At 42.5% G+C, this 23937-nt stretch overlaps 1 protein-coding gene across 8 annotated transcripts in view; it reads right to left on the bottom strand.

Moving 5' to 3' along the window:
* Window positions 1-23937, bottom strand: part of LTBP1 (latent transforming growth factor beta binding protein 1) — a 381021-nt gene that overhangs the window by 115637 nt on the left and 241447 nt on the right. For 6 of the 8 annotated variants that reach the window (XM_084793790.1, XM_084793789.1, XM_084793788.1 and 3 more), the window contains 3 exons: window positions 11781-11903; window positions 2969-3136; window positions 134-358 (listed from right to left, as the gene is read on the bottom strand). In XM_084793790.1, the coding sequence (XP_084649916.1) occupies window positions 134-358; window positions 2969-3136; window positions 11781-11903 (516 nt within the window). The remainder of the gene's footprint in view (window positions 1-133; window positions 359-2968; window positions 3137-11780; window positions 11904-23937) is intronic. The other 2 variants (XM_084793791.1, XM_084793795.1) reach the window with 1 other exon arrangement.

Raw genomic sequence — 23937 nt, 5'->3', positions numbered from 1 at the left:
GTTAAATGATTGCACATTTGAAAATGTCAGCAGCATTAAGACCAAGAGCCATGCTCTAGAGGGGTACAAAGAAATACAACAGTACAGACGTAGAGATGGGCAGGTAAAACCCACACCCAGCCTGTGAGCTCACCTTCGGGCTCCGCCACTCCTGGCCCATGTTCCCGCGAGGTCAGGGCCTCCACTGGCTCTTCCTTGGCTGGGAGAGGTGGAGGATGAGTACTTTTAGCAATAGGTTGAGTGTTCTTTGGCTTCACAAATACAGCTTCTTTACCTATATGCTGATGGATTGGCCTGCGTCTATGAACGCCAGAAACCGTATAACCCATTCCACCAGGACAGATTTCCTTAAAAGCAGCTAGATTTGGGATGGGAAAATATTCCTTTTAAAAATCTAACAGTGCAAACTTATACAGAGGAAAATATCATGATGAATATCTCTTAATAAATCATCACTAATATAGGTACATTTCAAAACTTCAGAAACAGATGCAAAGTGTAAGCATTGTTTAAATTCTCATAGACTTGCCTATTTTCAGAAAAAATTTCAACTTCTACTTTAAACATTTATTCACCTATGAATTCTTTATTTTACTCAATTAGGATATATATATATATATATATATATATATATATATATATATATATAATAGGATATGTATTTAGCATGGTTTTTATATATCGCATTTATATGCTAGTAGCCAATATGTCACTATGTAGACTACATTATATATGTAAACTATAGCACATAAAAACATCTGTAATATTCTAGGAGTCATTTTAAATACAGGTGACAATTATCTTATATGTGAACATGTAGTATTACCAATAGTTAGGTTTTCTCACTTCCACTGCTTTTGTGCTTTCATTGGCTATTAACAGAGAACATCTAAGTGAAATGACAAGTGAGAAAGGGGTCACTATAATCAGAGAGGTGGGGGACTGAACCCCCCTGATTTGACTCCAGTTGATAAACCCAAGGACTCAGCCAGTATGGAGTGCTCCACTGAAATGGGGACCCCAGTGGAAGAAGGGGCAAACAGGGGGCTGGTTTTGAGGAGGTCCTTCTGATCGTGCGAAGAAATCCACAGAGTTGGAACAAGTCTGAGGCTACAGAGAGAAGCCAAAGCAACAAGGAAATAGCAGACCATGCTGTGTGTGGTTCTCTATATGAACAGACAGGACAACGAGCGGCAAAAATCTGGTCAGTTTCACCACCCAGAGGACAATGGGACATTCTGTACCATGTAATCATCACTCTGGCCAGGTTTTAAAAAAAAAGTCCTTAGAATACCTCTTTTTTCCCCCTCTGAGTGACTAGCGTGTGATGTGTGATTTGCAGACCTCCAGCAGCAATCCCCAAGAGTGGAGGGAAAAAAAAAGACAATGGTGGTGTAGTGTGGGGCAGACAGAGGCAAACACCACATAATCCCTGGGCTGTTGGTGTTGGAAGCAAATTTCCAAATGCAAACAAGGGGGCTTATGGTCAAGTTCTTGTTTCTACTTTTAAAATTGAAAGCAAAAAAAAAAAAAAAAGTCATTTATTTTCACCGGACAAGAAATTTTCTATTGAATGTACTGGACCTGAAATTAGTCCCTAATAAAAAGAAACTCTACAACACTCCTGTAAAGCACATTGAAATACTGTTTTTATAGGGATCAGACAGTCAACTGCAGAACCTACTAGGACAGAGAGTTCCTAATTAAAAATGGATAGTTCCGGATGAAAACATGGTTTTTCTACCAAAGCACATATTTAACTAAAATGATCACATGAGCAACACTTAAGCACAAAAATTTTATCTTCAATATTGTAATGAAACTTAGTTACTGTACTTTGGGAAGTAGCTCTGATGTACATTCCCCATCTTGGTTACATTTCATGTAAGGATTAAAACACTGTCAACTTAAAGAGAAATGGGGGCCTCAGAATAACAAAGCTTTTTAGTAATGAGTGCATTGGATGGCACAGGAGGGTACCAGAGCCTATGGGAGGGCTCTAAAATCATCCAGTTCGTGAATTCGCAAGCAACAAATCACTTTGTCCTTAACTGTTCCTTTTGACTGTAACCACTACCAAAGGTGAACCATAATACTGAAGTTTACATCTAAATCCTGTTTACTCTTGTGGAATTTGCTACACAAAGTAGTGTAAGATACTGCGTGGCCCTAGAGATTTAGTGCACTTGCCCACATGGGAAGCTTTCTCTAAACAAAGCAATTTAGCACGGTGTCTCGGCAGCTACACCAAGCTAGTGAAACAGATGCCACACCTTCCTTGACCATAAGATGCCGGATGCTTGCGGGTCTTGTCTCTTTCTCCCCCATTGAACTCCTTTGAATCTGCTTGAGAGTTTATTGATTCCTTGGTAAAAGTAAGTTATCTAGAGAAATTTGCACTCTCAGAGCACTAGGTAATTATATACCAAACTGAGGAGTAAAGCTGCATAAGCACTTGATGCCCTCCAAAGTTCACTGTGTTTTTGGCATGGTCTCTTTTGGAGTTACCTTTGTAGAAAAAAATCCAAAACTGAATAGAATTCCTTATATTTCCAATTAAAGAAAGCAAGTGCAAGTTCAGTAGTAAGTAGGTCAATGCCCACAAGGCCATTATTGTGAAATGATGAATAGTGAACCATTAGGAGAGCACATGGCCCTGTACAGCTTTCTGGGGTTTATACTTAAATATCAGTCTGCACGTTCTGGAAGCTGAGAATAAAATGCAAGGTTTTATTTTCTTAGCTAAACATTCAAAAGGAAGTCTACTGTTGGCCAGAAATAATGGAGAACTCCTTTGTACATTTTTTTTCTGATTTGAGCTTCTACATCTATGCTTTCTTCAGAAATGATACAAAGACATTATACCATTAAAAACTAAACTCAGAAACCAAAAATAACCCAAGGTGCTTAAGCCATTTTGTTCCTGTATCTGGTAACATCTGTGTGTATACAGCTGGCTACGGCTTACCTGTGCCTGGGAGGGGACATTTCTCACAGTGTGGGCCCCAGGCCTTGCCCACACTACAACAGCAGATCTGCTTGCTGAGGTGAACAGAGAGAGGGTGCGTACAATGCCTTCCGGGACTGACAATGCGGTAACAGGGCCCTTTCTCTTCTGAGATCAGAGGGGGATCCGCTAAAGAGAGAGAGAGAAAGCCTAACGTCATTGAAGAAGCAACTCAGGCCAACTTTAGGTTCAAATAAGATGGCCCTCACAGCATGCCTAAGAATCCATGCTTTAAGATAAACCCATCTGGGTTAAAGGAATCATTCTTTCTGGTTAAGAATCCATTCACTAAACCATTCTCGGAGTCAGAGCACCAAATACTGTAGCTCGTTATTCCTGTCTCCGTCTGGATTCTAATTTTTTTTTTTTAACAAATATTGATATAGGAATGTGTGTATAGGTTAAATGTTTCCACCAATAGCTACATGTCCAACAAACCTAGTCATCCCTGATTAATCACAACTGTGACCTGTTTTTCCCTAGACGGGGACAACATTGGTTCTAGGACAACAGTTGGTGACAGTCCAGGCACCATGGAAAATCAGGAGCATAGATATATCACAATCCAGCAGCTGGGGAGCTGGCTGAAGCTCAGGAATTCTTACCCAAAGCCAGAGAACGTAGATGGCAGGCAGTTGCTGACCTGCCGAGGTACACAAAGCCCCAAAGTAGCAAGCGGAGGAGAGCAGGCAAGGGCTCAGTCCTCATCCTATGCTGCAAAGGCAACCAGGCTGCTGGCACCCAACTCCTACCTCCTCCCCCTGAACTTCTACTGTAAACTAGTGAGTGGTCATCACTCAAAAGCCTGGCACAGGAGGCAAAGTCGAGAGCAAGATACAGCCTTGTCTTTGAGATGTATATTTCTTTGTTTGCTTGCTTGTTCGGTTGGTTGGTGTTTCTGGTTTTTTTTGTTTTGTTTTGCTTTGTTTTGTTTTGAGAGACAGGGTTTCTTTTTTGTAGCCACGCCTGTCCTGGAACTCGCTCTGTAGATCAGGCTGGCCTTGAACTCAGAGATCCATCTGCCTCTGCCTCCTAAGTGCTGTGATTAAAGGCATGAGCCACTCCGCCTGGCACCGAGATGTGTATTTCTTAATTAATGCAAGGTTGGGGTAAGTGCTACAGTACCAGGTCAGGGTGACCCAACACTGCTGAGTCAGTCCCAGGTTGGTGGCCTCCTGTCTATTTCCCCATCCTGGCCATATCTCTTCTCTCATGGTGTCATCCTATCCTGCCTTTCCTCTAGCTCACAAGTCAATCCAACTTCCTGCCCTTCCTCCTTAGGTGCACATTTCCACCTTTCCAACAGGAACTGACTCTCCATGTTAGATGCTCTAAGAATAATCTGAATAATTAAGGTGTGTAGCAGAGGAAGATGCAAAGGACATGACTGGCTTTAAAATGTGGATCTGTCACTTGCCTGTTCCCCCTATTTAACCCCCCCCCCCCGTGATGGGTTAAGTGGGAAATGTACCCTATAGTTCGAGGCATTTGATAACTTGGTCCTCAGTTGATAGTGCTATTAGGGGGAGTTTAAATGGCAATGCTTTACTGGAGAAAGTAAGTCACTGGGAGCACATTTTGAGATAAAACAAAACAAAACAAAGCCTCACACACACACACAAAACCAACCACAAAACAAAACTCACTACTTCCAATTTCTTTTCTCTGCTTTGAGCCTGTGGTTCAGGATGAGAGCTCCTGGGCTGCTGTTCCTTCTGCTATTCCTGGTGCCTGCCGACTTGCTACCCCCAACATTAAGGACTCTAACCCTTTGGAAATGCAAGCCAAATTAGACTTTGTCTTCCTTAAGTGGCCTTGGTCATAGTGTTTTATCAGAGCAACAAAAAAGTAATTAGTACACTTCTCTAAACTGACCCTTATTTTTTATATTTTGATTTACATTACAATTTTATGGGTTTATGGAAAACACATACTGATCGGCAATAATGATTAGTTTTGTGTACCAACAAGGCAAAGAAATACTACTCTGATATTTAACAGCTACTGGACCAGCTGTTGCTTTCAGGTGTTGGCTGGGTCGTGTTATTTTATAGGACATGGACATTTAAGCCGGGGGACTTTGACAGAAGCTATTTATCCTCTACAATATTAGTGGGCTTCACGCAATCTTTTCATGCATTTACAAGGAAGAATACTGGTCTGCACGGAGCAAGAATAAATTCCATCAGTCCCAATGGAGAGTCTGCCACCAGCTCCATAGATGTTAGAGTCATTAGTCTCTGTGATTATGCCAACCAGTCCGCTGAAATAAATACCACCTCCCCTTCTTCATGTAAAGACATATATGACATGAATGCAGGTACACATTTATAAATGTATACATTAACATGCAAGGCAGAACATTTCTCTAATATCTATATTGTGTATGGGGAGGGTATTTATTTTAAAGAATTGGCTCATGTGCCCATGCTCTCATCTTGTTGGTTCTATTTCTTTTTTTTTTAATGCTAAATTATATTCTGCTCACACCTCAATAACTTTTTTACTTATATGAAATAGTCACTATGCATATTCATATACGATATTCTAAATCCTTGGCACACAGTAGGCACAGAATCCATGGTCAGACACCTAAAACAATACAAAACCTAGCTCTCTCTTTTCTATCCAATACATTTGTGCCCAACTTGATCATTATGTAGTAGTAGTAGTAGAAGTTCAATAAAGTAAAGAAAGATTATCACGAGTGAACTGAGGGTGGGAGGCTAGGGAACAGATGAGAAATTAGGACACTCCTGAAGATTCCAAACCCACACATGTGCTAAAGGCATGGATCACTGCTAAATCAATTGCCTGGCATGCACAAGGCCATGAGTTCAGTCCCTCACATGGCAAAAAAAAAAAAATCACATTCACAAAATACACCTAAGAAAGCTGACTCTGCTGTGGCTTCCAAAAGAAGTGGGTAGAGAGAAAAGTCCGGAGCCTTCCCTCTTCTGCTCACTTTCTGGCTTCTGTGCAAGTAAAAGGTCAAAGGTCACAGATTAAAAGAAAAGAAAGTTTGGCAACAAGGTAATAGACCTCCAAAGCATAGTAAATGATTACTGCCACTCACAAAATGCGCATGTGAACGTCTGCGTATGCCACACATATGTAAGTGCATTTATATGCAGGTATTTTTTTTTTTTTAAGAATCTGCGCATGTAGTTCACAAAAGAATATCATATAGTTCACAAGGGATTTTGCTCGAGAACGTCCTTCCCCAAGTGACTGGGATTTCCTTACAACCCATATTCACATAGAAACAATGTCAAGTCACCAGAGCCTATTTTATACACAATTGGGGCTTAACTACAAAACTAATCACATTACTGTTACTCCCAGGTCCCAGTGCCACAGGCAATTCAGGGCAGAACAGTTCCTTCAAATTCCCGACATCTATCCCATAATGATTACTACTCATTGTTGTTTGATTCTGAATGGGAAATGCCACCCACAGGCTCTTCTATTTGAATTCTCTCCAGATGGCGATAGTTTGGGGAGGCCATGAAACCTTTATGAGGTGGACCCTTGTGAGCCCTCCAAAATTAAATAATGGTCATCTTCCATTCGGTCTACGGAAGGACAGAGTTCCGTGGCTTACGGGCCATGTGAGTCCCTGAAGGAACCTTACTTCGACCCTTCTCTGCTGTAGTTCCCTCCCTTCTAAAGCAGGAAGACTAGCCGCATACATCTCAGGGAGACCTGATAAAGACTACCTGTGACAATCTACGCACAGGACCTACCATAGGGTCAGGCACTTGGTAAGAATTGTTACCACTATTATCTGGGGCCAACTGGAGGACACAGATCTGTCTCTCCCCCAGGTCATGGTGCTACGTCTTCTAAGGTATGAGAGGGTCCCTGAGCTGAGGTAGCTGCAAAAAGCGGGCATGAGATAAACAATGAACACTTAATGACTTCCTTGAAAACCAAGTGAGATGAAAAGGCCCAAGCTGACAGGCTCCACTTGATATCCTGAGAAGACACGGTTAATGTGGGCAGCAAACAAACAAACAAACAAACAAACAAAAAACCTATGCAGTCAGCAAGGAAGCCCAATTTAGGGGGAAAGTAGGAGAGGCAGAAGCAACTTCATTCCACTTTCTAAAAAACTAAAACTACACAAATAAAATCCAGAACTATGCAGTTCAACACATCAAGCAAGAGGCACATCACTAAATAAAATGTATATAAAATTACTTTAAAAGTTCAGTTACTCAGGCTGGAAAGATGGCTCAGAGGTTAAGAGCACTGAGTGCTCTTCCAAAGGTCCTGAGTTCAATTCCCAGCAACCACATGGAGGCTCACAACCATCTATAATGAGATCTGGTGCCTTCTTCTGGCTCTGGCATGCAGGCAGCGCACTGTATACATAATAAATAAATAAATCTTAAGAAAAAAAAAGTTCAGTTCCTCTGTTAGGAATGCCTAAGGTCTTCTTCAGGCAGAGTGGATGCAAACATTCCTACTGTCTTTGAATGTTCTACCAGACAGCTGGTCATCCTAATGGTCAGCACTCCTTTCCTGTAATGGACCAGATAATAAGTACTCTAGGTGTCCTTAGCCCCACTGTCTCTGTGCCAACTTTCTAACTCCACCATGATTACTACAAAAGGAGCTTTAAACAACATGTGTACCAATAAAACTTTATTTACAAAGCCAGGCAGTGGGTCAAATTCTAACCATCGACTGCAGTTTGCTGACTATTGACCTAGAATCCCAAATCTGGATGCCCCAATCCTAGTTTTAATTTTCAACTGTTGGTTGTTAGCTATGTGGTCTGAAGTTCGGGTGTCTAAAACCCACTTAGCTCTAATATCCAATGTGTGCAACATGAACAATAATAACGCATTCAATAGAGAAGGTGGGGAAACTAACTAGAAATTATATAAATGTGACTGGCGTTTTAGACAGGAGTTGCCTTTCTTTGTCTAATGGTTTCTAAGGTGATGATAGAAGTCCCTGAGCACACCTCCTCACTGGCCACCTATTTCCGTTAATTAACTCCAAGTTCAAGGGGAGAGAATATATGAAACTTTACAAGCACTAAGGCAGAGTTCTTTCATGTGGGGACCCTTCCTGGACTGCAGCAGCAGTCATTACGAGATGCTTAAAGCCAGCAGAGAAACAAGTGCAGCTGAGAAGGTGGAACGTCTTCCTCGATTTAGTCTACCTTTCTTCAAATTGCAAGGATAAGCCCAGATTTTTCACTTTTCCTCCACAAAGACAGGCAAGAACAGGCTTGGAGGATACTGGTCTAGCACCCTAAGCCACAAGCACAGGTCAGAAGAGCCAGCAAATGGCAGCCATGTCCTCCTCTCTTCTTTTTGACTACGTGGACTCAAGGGCAAGGCGAGAAGGGGAAATGGCTGCGCCCTTCGGCTGGAGTCAAAGAAAGCAGAGGGTGTTCACCTTGCTGCCTTCAGGAACACAGAGCTGCCCCGAGATCCTTAGTTACTGCCAAGTACACCTCATGGAGTTCACAGAGTCAGCCACACATTGTATGGCCCAGATGCACGTCAATTTCATGCTGCTTAACCAAATGCTATCAGAATCTACCACATGTTTGCATGCTCAAGCTCTGACTGGTGTGTGTGTGTGTGTGTGTGTGTGTGTGTGTGTGTGTGTGTGTGTGTGTGTGTGTGTGTGTGTGCGCGCGCGCACATACTTGTTCATTTCCTAGTCCTACACTACTCTCCCATGACTATGAAGGATACACTATTTGTCACCACTTACTAAGACCATCACATTCTCCCCTAATTCTTTCCAAGCAGCTTTAGACTCCTCATCGCTTTCTTTATACAGTTCATCAACAAGTCAGGACAAACAGGTACAAATCACAAATTCTGATGGGCCTAGACACACATCCACGGTACCAAATGTGGTTGAATTCAGAGAAAAAAGAAAAGAAAACACATCTGTGGACTCCACGCTGGTGAAGGGGCCAAATTTTAACTCTGAGTTCCAAACTGAAACACGCAACTTGCAACAAATATCAGTTAATACTTATCGTTTCAGCTGACCTGTAAAATTGAATTACTTTTTTTTTTCAAATAAAAATGAATGGTCATTTAATAAGTTCAGAATTATTTGGACAACGACAAGGAAAATAAATTCTAAGGAGCTGTGTGAGTGTTTCAAAATCCACACTGGCAGGTTTCTAGGATTTCATTAAAACCTGGATCCCTGCCCTTTCGTGCCAAATTTTCATCTTGTCAGACTTTCACAAGTCTGTGGTCAGTTTCCCCCAGGTTACCTAATCTGCAGCCTTCATTGTGAGAATTCTAACTGGACCGTGTTAAACAAAAAGGCGTTCACAACCAGTTCTGAATCACAGTTCTTTACAGTAACCGCTGATTAAATTAGAACCTGCTTAGTTTAATGTACCTGAAAGACACCTCTAAATGACCTGGGTGTCATTGACAGGTCATTTGTTTCCCAACATTTCACATCGTTAACATCAGTTTTCAAATGTTCCCTTGTTTGAAAACTTCACAGTCTGAGTTAGCAACCTCTGAAATGTCCTCTGGTCAGGTGCCTGTCGGCTTCAGGTCACAACCACCCATAAAAGAACATGGACGGAGGGGGGGGGGAGACTTACGTGCACAATTTCCTAATCTGCATTTGCCAGTTTTTAAAGGAAAATAGGAATAATTAGTGACAATTCAAAAGGGATAAATCCACCAAACAGGACTGTCATTTTTACATTACTTAATTCCATCCTCTCTCCAATTAACAGTTTAGACAACAGTCTGGGCTAAAACTGAAGGGCTGTGTGTTCATGAAGAGTGTTCTCACTTGATCAAACGTGAGGCAGGACAACAAGGATGCACTTAATGAACACCAAGTCCACATCAGAATAAATTCAAAGAGCCTCGCTGGAGAGAAACACACAGAATAGCTCCTAAAGTCACCTCGCCCTGCTGAGGAGCTTTAAAGCTTTGTAAAACCATATACTGTTTGTTTTTGAATGTGAAATGTTTCCCTACTTTCCTAATAATGATCAAGGTTACAAAAATGTTGTTTAAAATTCTGCATTCAGGGGCCCAGAGAGACGGTGCTGTGATTAAGAGCACTGGCTGCTCTTCCAGAGGACCCAGGCTCTATTCCCAGGACCCACATGGTGGCTCACAATTGTCTATTAACTCCAGTTCCAGGAGGTCCAGTGCCACCTTCTGGCTTCTGTGGGCACCAGACTTACACGCGGTACATGGACATATATAGAGACAAAACATCCATATATATTAGAATATAAAATAACATTTTTAAAATCTGAATTTGATGCTAGGGAGAGAAGTTGTTTGGGAAAGTGCAAAGCATGCGAATCTGAGTCTGGTCCCTAGAATCTATATTAGAAAAGGGCAGGTGTGTGGCACCTCTTAGAATCCCAATGCCAAAGAGGTGGACACAGGCGGATCCTTGGGACTCATGAGCCAGCCAGTCTAGCCTACTTGGTAAGTTCCAGGCCAATGAGAGACCCTGTCCCAAAAATGCAAGATAATTGGTGTCTGAGGCATGACATTTGAGGTTGTCCTCTTGTATACACACACACACACACACACACACACACACGCGCGCGCGCGCGCGCACACGCACACGCACATGCACACGCGCATACACACAAAACATACACACACACACACACTTGGGCACAGTGCACACATGTAAACAGCACACATATGCACACATTCACATGGACACACAGGTTATCCTTTTCAGGGCTTTTTACTTCAGGTGCACCCAAGCTAATTGTCAGACTGCATGATCTATATTGATCATATAAATGCTCAAATGACTATACAGGATACATTTTCATGAGGAGGGGGGGCCTTTTGATGAAATAGGAAACCTTTGCCTTTACTATATAGGAAAGAAAACCCCAGAGATATTCCCCAAACCAGCAGAGTCACTTTAGAGTTTCTTTGTAGATTCAGAGCAGAGCCAGAAAATATGAAATGCACGGGCATCAGAATGATTTTCCAGGCTTTTCCAACTAAGAAAGTACAGTGAAACCTCATAAAAACAGACTCTGGTGACTTGGGACTTGCAATAATTAAAGGCAGAAGCTGAGGCGAAGCTTGATTTAGCCTAAAGAAGGCTTAAATATTTATGAAGGAAAAAATTTGTTTTTATCTCCCAGAACCACAAAGGAATGATCTACCTATTTCAACAAACTCTTTTCCTCCTCCTCCTCCTCCTCCTCCTCCTCCTCCTCCTCCTCCTCCTCCTCTCTCTCTCTCTCTCTCTCTCTCTCTCTCTCTCTCTCTCTCTCTCTCATTATTTGTTTGTTCTTCATTTTTGAGACAGGGTTTCTTTGTGTGGTCTTGGCTATCCTGGAACTGGCTCTGCACCATAGATCAGGCTGGCCTCTAACTCAGCGATCCACCAGCCTCTGCCTCCTGAGTGCTGGGATCAAAGGTATATGCCACCACAACCTAGGAAACTCTTAATTTTTATCCAAGTTTGTTCCCTCATTATGAGTATACTCATTCTGAGTTTTAGCGTGAAGTATTTTTGAATGGAGCTAAAATGCATCTTGGAGAAGTTCCCAGGACATGGATATAGTTTACCATACTGGGTTGATCTCTTTCTCTTGTCTTTGTTGTTTTTATTTTTTGTTTGTTTTGGGTTTTTGTTGTTGTTGTTGTTTGTTTTTACTAATGGCATTTTCTTCAATATTTTCAGTATCTAGTTGAGTATTTTCTTCTTTTGGATAACCCCCAAAGACAGATGATCAAAAATATAAAAAGGCAAACTGATTATTACTTACGGACACAACTTGAAAAGGTAGGGTCGGGCCCAAATCCCATTTTGCAGGAGCACCGGTAGCTGCCCATGGTATTCAAACACTCACCATTAGGGCATACACCTTGTAGCTGACATTCATTGATATCTGCAAGAAAACAAACGCCTTTCAGAAGGAGCAGCCACATCCGGTGTGCAGATTCTGGCTGTACTCGTGCTCAATTTCTGACTCACGATAACAATCTCAGTTCATGTAAACAAAGGGAGAACACAGTAGGAGTAAAGAAAATTAAAATGGCAGAATCTTCATTCAACATCTGCAGTTGTGTCACTAGTTCTGATGCGCACACTATTCTCCAGGTTCCGTCTTAGGTGCTGGAAATGTACTAGTGAACAAAACTGGCCAACAGGGCCATCTTCCCAGAGCTTTTGTGCTAACACGTGCACAGCATTGCGGAGCGCACAGTCAGGCAACAATCCTCATTCCGGAGGCGTTGACAGCCTAGATGCACAGAGAACACGTGAACCGCTAAAGCAGTAAAGAACAGTGTAAGTTACCCAAACCAAACTAGAACTCTTAGAAACTGACCTTCAGTTCTGAAATTACCCACATAGACAGTCAAGAGCCACTGAAAGAGGTTAGAGATAGTGTTGGGGAGGAGGTGAGAGTTCCTCAGGGTAGAAGCTGTGTGTGTGTGTGTGTGTGTGTGTGTGTGTGTGTGTGTGTGTGTGTGTGCGTGCGCAGTGATGGGCCTGGGTTGGAAGAAATATTCACATGGGTGGAGACTGAATCATGAGCACAGAGATTGGCCAGGGGAAGAGAACTCAGGAAACGGGGAGTGAAGCCATTGCATGGAAAACAGTTTCGATAACGGAAGATAGTTAGAGACAGAGTTGCTACATAGCAGGCTAGGTTTGGATTCCATCTTACTGAAAGCACAAAAACGATATGGAAAGGCTTTGAGTAGGAAGGCATTGGTGTCCATGACAGACTCCAGGGCAGTCCACCTGGCCAGCACGTGGTTTGATGAGAACACAGGACAGGAACCTGAAGGAGTGGTGCAAGTAGGAGGCGGGTGACGAGCCAAGTGGGCGACAGTGACCTTCATCAGGAAGACGAGGAGGGCACGATTCATTTTTAAAAAGAACAACTGACAAGGCTTGGCACTCGACTGGGCAACCCAAGCCTAGAATGCAGTGGAGAGGACTCCAGCATGTCTGGGGGCTTTGGTCTAAGAAAAGAGGAAAGGTTTTATAAACAGAGAATGACAGAAGATGGGGAACTCTGTTTCACAGTTCAAGGTCATACGGTGATACCTAAGCAGAAATACCCAGGAGCGGAAGGTTATGGAATAAAGTGAAAGGGGATACTTCCCTGGAAACAGAGGGACTGCTTCATGGGCCAGTTGCAGAGAAAATCAAGATTAGCTCATGTAGAAGACACAATTTTGGTGACTTAAAAATTAAAAAAAAAAAGAGTACATAGTCACTTGTAAAGGTAATCAAAGGCAGTGGGGGTGGAGGAGGGAGAATGAATAAGTTAAAAATGAAAAACTAGTAGCCATTTTTATTTGCTCCAGTGTGGGCTATGAAGCTTAACAGTTTACAGATGTTGGCTCTTAGCACTTCTATGTCAAGTAATATTTATGTCTTTCCATCAAGAAGTCTTCTGCAATCTTTTTATGAAAGGTCTTAAACTACTAATTTCCTAAGTTAAGACTGGACAAAATGATAGCAAAGTATTACACAATCTTCACATAAAAGTTTTCTGAAGTTTCTGGTATATTGATTCTTTGGTTTTGCATATATTGCTTGATGCCTGCAAGTTAAGATACCTAATTTTACTTGGCCAGTATTGAAGAAGGTCACCACTTTGTGTTCAAAGAAAATCCTTTCTTCTGTACATTGTTAATATGGAGTTTATAAACTATTTTAATTAATAAATCCACTGTATTCTTCTGTGAAAAAAAAGTCAAATATTCCCCTGATAAATCATCATTTAAGAACATATTTAGCCGGGCATGGTGGAGCACGCCTTTATCCTCAGCACTTGGGAGGCAGAGGCAGGCAGATCTCTCTGAGTTCGAGGCCAGCCTAGTCTACAAGAGTCCAGGACAGCCAAGACTACACAGAGAAACCCTGTCTTTAAAAAAAACAAAATAAATAAAATTATTTAAACATAAATCTGGAAGAGTTTCTAGGAAGTCATCTACATTACATATATTTTTTTCTCTAAGCTACACATTTTAAAACATTTTATTTCTAAAATTTTTCACTTTGTATAGTCAGTGAATGAGGTATTAGGTTCCATAAGGACACGTTCATGAGTATATGCTGGATGTTGAACAGTGTTTTTAGTTTGCATCAGTAACAAAATGCAACTTGTTGCATGATGAACAAATGAGAAATTAGTTCATATCTGTTACATAAGCTCTAGAGACTGTCAACTGCGATGAATCTGGAAAGAGCTAGAATACACCCACAAGACCTGGCCCAGCACCTGATGCTCTTTTTCTTTATCAGGCTGTGTATTGTGCTGTAACAGTCATTTATGTGTGGCATATGACTGAAAATATTCTCCCATAACTCATTCTTCTTAAGAAAACCACCATGAAGGACCAGGAAGAGTGCCAAGTCCAGCTGGAGCTTACACAGTACAAGCAAAGGCCTTATCACAGGATCCAAGTAAAGCTTGAGGTTTGGGTAGCCAGCCAGTCGCGATCAGAAACACTGGACAAAATCGCCACTCTTCTATTCCTCCTTCACGTCTTTATTTGGCTATAATTGTCAGCCTTCTTCTCCTATGCAGTGGCTTTTCTACAATGCAAGAAATGGTCATTTCTTGGGAGTCAGAACCTTCCTTTGTTACAGGGTTTTTAATACATCTTTATCCCAGCCTCACTGTTGGCTGTCAGGTCAAGGTTGAAGGTCCTCCATCTTCTGAACTATAAATGCCTCCTGTATAACAATTGCCTTGTACTCCTTTGCAACACCTCTCCTTTCGACCTCCTAAGCATGGCTCACAGCCTTAGCCATGATGCCTCAGGACATAGGAACTAAGAGTTCAAAATAAACAAGTAATAAGGACTGAGAGACCTACAAGTGTAGATATGAACAGGCAGTAGAGAGTGGGGACCATGGAAGACTCTCCTGACTTCCATTACTCTGTTCATCTTGGGCTACCAGCACCCCAACTGCCACTGCCCCAACTGACCCTAGGGACCTTGAAGCATGGCCTACCTGAACACAAGGATGCTGGAAAGAGCCCTGGTTCTTTAGGCAACTGACTGATTCGTATTTGGCCTGTTTTCTGCATCATGATTAGAAATTCAGTCTTTTTTGAAGTTCCTTCTATTTATTTTATCTACATTAAAGTATCTCTATCTGAAGTATACATCTATATGTACCCAAGTGTGTTGACACATGCCTGCAATTCTAACACTCAGAGATGGAGACAAGAGTATATACCTAAGCCAGCACATCTCCAAAAGAAATACATGTGTTTGAAGGAAAGCAGAGAAAGGTATGTGAGAGGATTTGGAAGGAGGAAAGGGAGGAAAGACATGTTGTAAATTAAAATACAATCTCAAAAAATTTTTAAAAAGCAAACAAGAGAAAGACAGGTGTGTATATACTATGAAGTCACCACCAAGGGCACAATTAAGAACATTTCCACAGGGGCTCAAGACATGGGTCTGAGGTTAAAAGAGAGTACTACTGTTGCAGAGGACCTGAGTTCAGTTCCCAGCACCCTTGCTGGCTACTCAACTCCAACTCCAGGAGACTCAATACTTTTTGACTTCTAAAGGCACCTGTACATACCCACACAGGGACATGTACATAATTCATTAATTGATTTTAAAACATTTTCATTGCCTCAGAAAACTGTTCCAAGTCCCTTCCTAGATGATATCCCTGCACACATGACTGATTATTATTCTGGCTGCTGTCACCATGCCTATTCTTGAAATGCACATTAAATGAATAATGTTGTTTATTTTGTCTAACTTGTTTTATTCTTTACTATGAAGTTCTTCAGTGTTGTTGCATTTGGCACCTCAGTCTTTCTATTGTGCATTATACGTTATTTTGTGAGGAAACCAAACAAAACCATTAACATACTATATTTGTTATTTCCCCCTTGGGGCTATTATTATCAATGATCTGTGAGCATTCATAAAACATGTGTATAAACACATACACACTCAATTGTCTACCTACATATACACTTATAGATATTGACAGAATCGAGCATGTATTTATGGGTAAACTTCCTAGGCCACTAGAGAAGGCTTATATTTATTTTTAGAAGTTGTCCAGGAGTTATGCCAATTTCCACTCCCAGTTGACAAGTTAATATCCATCTCTTTACTAAATTCAGTCATTCTGGCAGAGTGCAGTGCTGTGTCATTATGGTTTTAGTCTCTTGTCCTCAGATGAGGACTGACACTCAACACCTTTTTATATACTTCTCAGTCATTTAACTGTAAACCTTCGTCCTCTAAAACGCAAACACTCACAGGAAGTGTTATAGGTGAGGGGGACGGTGGCTCCCTTGGTTTTGCATTATTTTGTTTGAAATCAGATCTCACTCTGTAGTCCCAGGCTGACCTAGAATTCACTATGTAGCTCAGGCTGGCTTCCTACTCACAGCAATCCTCCTGTTTCATCATCCTGAGTTCTGTGATTTCAGGAGTGAGCCACCCTACCCATATCTATCAATGGGAAGATGATCTGCGATCCATCCATTCCTGCTTGGAGAGCATCTGGCTTCCATGAGGACTGGGAAATGCAAAGCGGATGGATACCAGAGACACTGAACATCCTGAAAATAATCCCCTTGGCAAAAGATTGCTCTGTCCAGACTTACAGCATGCACTGAAAGTTTCAGCTGCGCATAACAAACCATCGTGAAGTAAGGCAGTATAAAGGACAGGATGAGGTGGAGGTAGGAGCTGGCTGTATAACATTAGGACGGTTTGGTTTGCTTCACTACAATGCATAAATCAAACTTTGAGAAGGATTCAATTCACAAATTTTCAACAGCCATAGGCAAACTATTACAGCAAAAACTGTATAGCTATGTTCTTTTTTTTTTTTTCCCTTGACACCCTGTCTTCCACCTTGCTATAGCCTGAGAAATATGTAGCTGGTGTATAGCTTTTATGCTAAAAGAAAATCAAAACCTAAAAAGCTTATAACTTACAACTTCATTTAGTGCTTCAGAAATTAATAGTATGAGCAACCATTCAAAAGACTTTCTGGAGTAGCCAAATTATCTTTGGCTTTTCAAAATAGATGGAGAAGAACTGGAGACCCACAGGCAGATGAGGGACGAAACACAGGTTAAACTGAACATGTTACATCCACATACAACAAGCTTAAGGACCACTCTAAGCAAAAGTGGCATCAGGCCAAAGTTTAACAACCATATGAAATGTGACCGGCAAATTGTGAATTATAATTCCACCCAGACTTCAATCCCTAAGGCTATTTTCCTTATTTAAGAAAACCTTCTCCCAGCACCACACACATTCAAGAAGAAAACCTAACTCGATTATAAAATATAAGTAATGGACCCTTGCCAAATACAATAGAGATCAAAAATCTCATATTTTATGGGGTCAACCACATTTCTTTAATGTACTCAGACTAAGTCAAAAATTCTTTAATACTCAGCTTAAGAAGCAAAATAGGTAAACAACTGAATTGATTCTTTGTTCCTTCTCTGCAAGGCCACCACGGTCTCTGAAAGTCCGTGGGGTCTCATACTCATCAGGAACAGTTAGACCATTGCACGCACACACACACACACACACACACACACACACACACACACACACACACACATTTCTATCTCCAGCTTCTCTGCTGTGTTAGGGCAGGATAGCAGTTCACAAAAGCAAAGGGAAGAGGTTTACACAGCTCTGTGTCATGTCAGCAGAACTAGTGGAGCTGCATATAGCTCACAGAAAGATTTACATCCTTCTTCCCTTATTGAAAGCTAAAGCTTCTGCCTATCCTGACTGCCGGCATAGCTCTAACTTTCGGTGTATTTCAAGAAGGAAGAACTGTCTAAGTGGGTGAATACTGGCTACATCATATAACTTAGCCTAAGATGAACGATCCTCTAAGGGATTGGGATATAACTTGGTGGCAGAGCGACTGTCTAGTATATACAATGCCTTTAGTTTGATATCCAACACTGGGGGAAAAAAACTAATGTCAGAAAATTTCTTATTGGGAGCACAAAGGTCCTTGTGCTCACAGACAGCACTAGAGAACACAGAAATGTTATGCATGCAGCATTGTGTTTTCAAGAGAAAAAAAAATGTATAACTTGTTTTCTGGCAGAAGGTTGGGAATGGAAACCAAATAACCTAGGTGTCCCCTGTGCTATCTTTAGGGCCAGGCCCTATCTGGAGTCCCCAAGCGTAACCAGGACTAGAGGTGGGTAACAGCCTAGATGGCCTCTGCACTATCTGTATGATCAAGAACATTCCAGATCCTCCCCCATAGACCCTTGAGATAACACATGTAACCTACCTTTAGAACCCATCTTCATGGAAGAAGTGACACATACACTTTGAGAAGAGTTTCGATGTAACCATGCCTCCTTGTGCACACAGGACCATGTTATACCAGGGAACCTTTTTCCTCCCTAAATTGTACTGTACACAAATGTGTCTAAAATAAACTGCTTGGTGTCAGACTCTTGAAGTTTGAACCAACAACAGATATTACACCATGCTGCACTGGATTTCCCTCTTGCTAAAGGTGGATGCTACTCTGCCAGCCCCACTGTTGCAGAGAACCTCACGATCTATTACCTAGATAGAACAAAAATATAGAATTCTGGAAAATGCCTACTGGATGCAGGGATTAAAGGAGAACACTATCACACACACAGCCCTGTGGTGCGGCTGCTGTGTTACGGGCATGTCAGTAGGTGGCAGAGAGAAAAAGAGTCCAGTGTTCTGACCTATGAACAGCCAAATGATTAGTAACCTAACATTCCCTGAAAAAGGCTGGCCTGAGATAACCACCAGTCCAATGGCAGGCAGGACCAGATGGGCTCCAAGGAGGGGGAGCAAGCCTCAGACTAGAAGAACCTTGCCTGGAACCTCAGCCTCTGGCCAGGATACAGACAACTCTTGCAAGGAACCACTCGGGTGGGCTGGGTAAGGAGTAAGCCCAAGACAACCACCAGATTGACACCACGGGGACTGAACAGGAAGCTAGCCTGAGATGACCGTCACCATGCAGCCCTGGGGGGGGGGATGACAGACCATGCCTGAGATGGCCCCTGCCCAGTGCTGTAATGCATGAGCAGAGCATAACACTCCTCAGACCACTATTAAGATGACCCCCGGCACTCAGAGACCCTGGGCACCTCTAAGAGGAGCAAGTAAATGGTGGAGAAATGGAAGAAAAAGAGAAACAAAGGATGTGGGCACAATGAAGAGAGGAAGAACTGAAGACTTGAGGTAGTGAGGAACGGCCTGATGTGAGCAGCCAATGATGCCACCTGGGGCCATGGAGGGATCCTAGCCTATGCTGCCACTGGGGGCCACATCTAGGTTCGTGGCTCTGCAGCAGCAGGGGTCTGTTACCACTAAAGGTCAGGCAAATGCCTGGGCTACTGCCTGGGCGTATGCTAGTGTCAGAGGACTGTGCATACCTGGCCCCACCCTTCACCTGGGCATTATGGGAGAGCTGGCCCTGGAGGCATGAGAGCAGAAAGCTGGCCCTGGCCCTCACCAGCAGCAGCACTTGGAAAAGTAGGCCCTGCACCTCTCCTGGGCAGCACAATAGAGTTGACCCTTGGGTGGAGGGTTGTTGCTAGTGGGCCAAAGTGATGGCCTGAGTGTGGGAGAGCTGGCCTCACAAATGGCCTTCCATGCGGCAGCCTGAGTAAGGGAGAGATAACTTTCCCCCATCTCTGCCCCTTGCCACCTATGGCAGGCAGTAGAGTTCCTTCTGCCCTTCATCTGATGCAGCACTTGAGAGAGCAGGGCCCTGTATCTTACCTGGGCAGCACAGTAAAGCTGTCCCTGGGTGTGGGGGTTGCAGGTGAGTCCGCCCCAGGGATGTGAGCACAGGAGAAGTGGCCCTGCCTCTTGTCTGCTGGGTGCTGGTATGGACTAGGGAGAGATGCCCACTTCCATTCCATCATTCCTCCTCATCTACGGCAGGTGGGAGAGCTGGACCCAGAGTCATGAGAGTCGGAGAACTAACTGGCCTTGTTCTTCGCCAGCTGTAACACATGGGAGAGCAGGGCCTTCACTTCCCCTTTTTGGGGTGTGGGGTGAAGGGATGTGGGGAGTTGCAGTTGAGCCGGCCCGAAGGACATGAGAGTGGGAGAGCCAACAGGCTTACCAGCTCAGATATCTCTCAGGCCCAGAACCAGGGCTTTGAATTGGCCCACCCCAACATCTACCCCATATCGATGAACTGCAGGAGCGCATGAAGGGGCTGGTTCTACAGATCCAAAACTACAGGAACTCCGTGACACAGGGCAACAACAAAATATCCAGGAGGAGGCCAGTGAGGTTTCAGTATTGATGGCATAGCAGAAGCCAGAAACCTTAAATCCGACTAACAGTCATTGTAATGAACATTTGAGAGAAAGAAGAATATACTGTGGACACACTGTGACATATTATAGCTTCCATAATGAGATTTTTGTTTGCTCTGTTGTGGAGGGAGCTTGCAAGGCTGGAGGGTGGGTATAAAGGGACAGACAGATGAGTGGGATTGGGGTACATGATGTGAAATTCACAAAGAACCAATAAAAAGGTTTTGTTTAATTTTAAATACATAACACTTGAACATTTTCTAAAGATACAAAACTAATCTATGGTTGCAAGAGTTAGAGCTCTGATTACTTCTGGAATAGAGGAAGAAAGTGAAATTCCAGGAGGTAAACAGGGCAGTTTTAGGGTACGAGATACAGTCTATTTGTTCACCTAGGTGTATGCTCTCTGATAACTCGTTGAACTAGACAATCCGCGACTCTACCTTTGTATCTGTACACCATTCCACACATGGATTACACACTCATAAAACATTTTAAATGCAATTGCTTTATATACTACATAATCACCAAGTGAGTCTCATTTAACAAATATAATCCTTTAAGTGTACAAGTTATTTTTTTAGACTAATAAAATTTGGTCATAGGTACATTGTGGGGAGCATTTTACCTATAAAGAAGCCAGTCAGTGGAAGTTTGGGCAATGGGTATCACTGCCTGAATGTATCCGTTCTGTTTGTTTATTTTGTTAAAGCCAAACAACCAGTATAATAATAAAGCGATAACGAAAGAAAGGGCCATGGGCAACTCCTTTAAGAGGCGCATCCTGGGTCAGTTATAACTCAGTGAGCTGGGAGAGTGAATTAAACAAACTACATCCTGCTTACTCAAACTACTGTAACCATGGTCTAAAGGTATAGGAACAGACATGACACACAGCTCATGACAAACTTTCTGTACAGCTCAGGATTACCCCAGCAATTAACACTGTGGGACAGTGAGTCACTGAAAAGGTTTTCAAGACTATCCCTGAAAAACTAACATGCATGACATCAGTGATAAAAACTGTAAGGTATCTTATAGTTACATATTTTGTCACAATCTGCAGCATTTGGGCAGGTGTTTTGTTGTTATTTTGTGGGTTTTTTGTTTGTTTATTTGTTGAGACAGGGGTTTTCTGTGTAGCTTGTCCTGGAACTCGCTGGCCTTGAGCTCACAGAGATCCACCTGCCTCTGCCTCTGCCTCTGTCTCCTGAATGCTGGGATTAAAGGCATGTGTCACTACCTCCTGGCTGGGCAGGTCTTTTTAAGGTAGAAGCAGTTCTGTTGATTTTTGCATCTGTAAAGTCATGAAACTGGAAAGTGATTTTAAAGATGTCATAAGATGTTTGTGTTTAAAAATTATTTAGCAAAATTAGACTTCCATCTAACTTGGTTTGGGGGACAGGGTCTCATGTAGCCCAGGTTGGCCACTAACTCACTATAGATATGGGCGTGACTTTAAACCACTCATCTTTCTACCCCGAGCTCCTAAGTGCTGGGCTTACAGGTGTCATCATGGCCAATTTAATGGTGCTAAGGATCAAAGTCATGGCGTCAAAGACACCAGACAAGCATGCTACCTCCTGAGTTACATCCCACCATAACCCACACATCTGAGTCGTAAATCCTCTTCTCTCATGATAGAGTGATGAGGCCTGAAGACACTGTTGGAGGAGAGGAAGTACTTAGCATCTGATGGTTCAATCAGATGGTAAGCATCCTTTCTGCTATTTCTAGAAACCTCTATTTCATTTCATTCTCATTCTACATCAAGCTATTAGGAAAACAATCAAATGGCAGATGAAGCACCTCACTCTAGATCCACCAGGAAAGACGGCTGAATGCTTGCTACAAAAGATGAAACAGATTATACCAACTCCATCATGCTGAGGAGAGAGGGGCAGTTTTCAGAGCAGCGTGTGTGTGTGCGCGCGCGCGCGCGCGCGCGCGCGCGTGTGTGTGTGTGTGTGTGTGTAATAAATCATTGTCTTGAAAAGATAATTACTGAATCACTCGAGGAGAGAGGAAAAAAATCTTTAAGGGCAAAGATTTGAAGGCTTCTCAGATTAACGTGCATTCAGTTGGTTCTTTGTTACTCAGTGCATATTGGTAAAAGCTGTTTCGGGACACGGATTCTCTTCATTGAAGGAAATAATGTCATTTTAGTTGTTAATCACTTTAATTTTAAATGTGCTTTGTAAACAGAGAGGACTAAAGACTGAAAGGACAATGTGGGAAGCACAGATGATTGGATGCTTAGTGGGTTCCTTTTGAATTGCTGTTGGGGATAACAAAATCAAAAAGCTTCAAGGCTTTAGAAAACCTAAGTGTACATACGTAATTCGAGAAAGTTCTGTTTCATTTTGCCAACTAATAATATCAAAAGGGAGGGAAATTAAGCCTTGCTCTCAACAGCAATTACAGTGGGTATGCTGAATGAACCCGTATTGTTTCATTAGTCAGACTTCCCTGTTGTGTAATTTAGCAGTGTCTTCCTGAGGCACCATGAAATAGAATGTTCTTTGATACTTCAACTCAGAATCCTTGCCAGAAAGCACAATACTGCTTTGCAGGCCTCCTCCTGAGACTGACATGAGCCAGGATCTACTGTTACTGACCAACCATCAGAGGATTCCCTCAGCATGAACCACACTTGCTAAAGATTATCTGGCCATACCAACAGATCAAAATAGAAAATCCTCGAGCAGCTTCTGGAGAATTCTCCAGTTTTAAAATGATGGCCTGCAAAGTTTCACCTCTACATTTTTTCCTTCCTCTTTTTTCCCTAGAGAGGATCTTTGTATATAGCCCACTATGTCTTAGAACTCACCAATCTCCTGGCTCCTTCTCTCAAGTGCTGAGGGTATAGTCATTTACCACCATTCTCAGCTTACAGTCCCCTAACATGTGAGTGTGTGTGTGTGTGTGTGTGTGTGTGTGTGTGCGCGCGCCTGTGTGTGTTACCAAACATGGATGCAGTTTAAAACATAAAAACCACTGTCCATCCTGAATCAGCTAGAAGACACAAAAGAAAATAATCTTTTTTGTTTTTAACAGAGCCAAATTAATGGCCTTGCTCTTTACCAACTCTCATACCAGATAGCAGGCTTTCTGTTCTAATTAGCTAGTATCTATTAGGAATACTTTTTAAGTACTTGTAAACTTGGCACTGTGGCCATGGTGGGTGTAGACACACAGATGGCTGTGCAGTGTAGTAGAGGTTGGGATCCCTATTATTAATCATCTAAGTGTTGCCAACGCTGTTGCTTCTTTCTGTTTTATGTATCAGTTTCTAAGCCAGACTAACCAGCCCAGATCACATGGGCCCATCTGAAGACTGAATGGAGAAGCAAGTTTCTAAGGACACAATTGCTAGCTAATGTTAGTTCTCACTCCATATACAGAATGTGTTGGCCCCCCATTCCAAACAGTAAAGCATGGCTGTCAATAGCCTCAGTCCACCCAGTTTAATGTGTAGCCCATACTGAAAAAGTTACCTGACCTCTATGACCTCAGTGTCTCCATCTGCAATATGTGCATAACGTTATCTACTTCACAATGGCATTTGAAAGACTAACAGGCATTGCTGAATAAAGACATCGTA

The sequence above is a fragment of the Acomys minous genome, assembly GCF_964271855.1.
Source record: "Acomys minous genome assembly, chromosome: 8".
Taxonomy (NCBI): domain Eukaryota; kingdom Metazoa; phylum Chordata; class Mammalia; order Rodentia; family Muridae; genus Acomys; species Acomys minous.
This window is presented reverse-complemented; position numbering and strand designations above follow the sequence as displayed.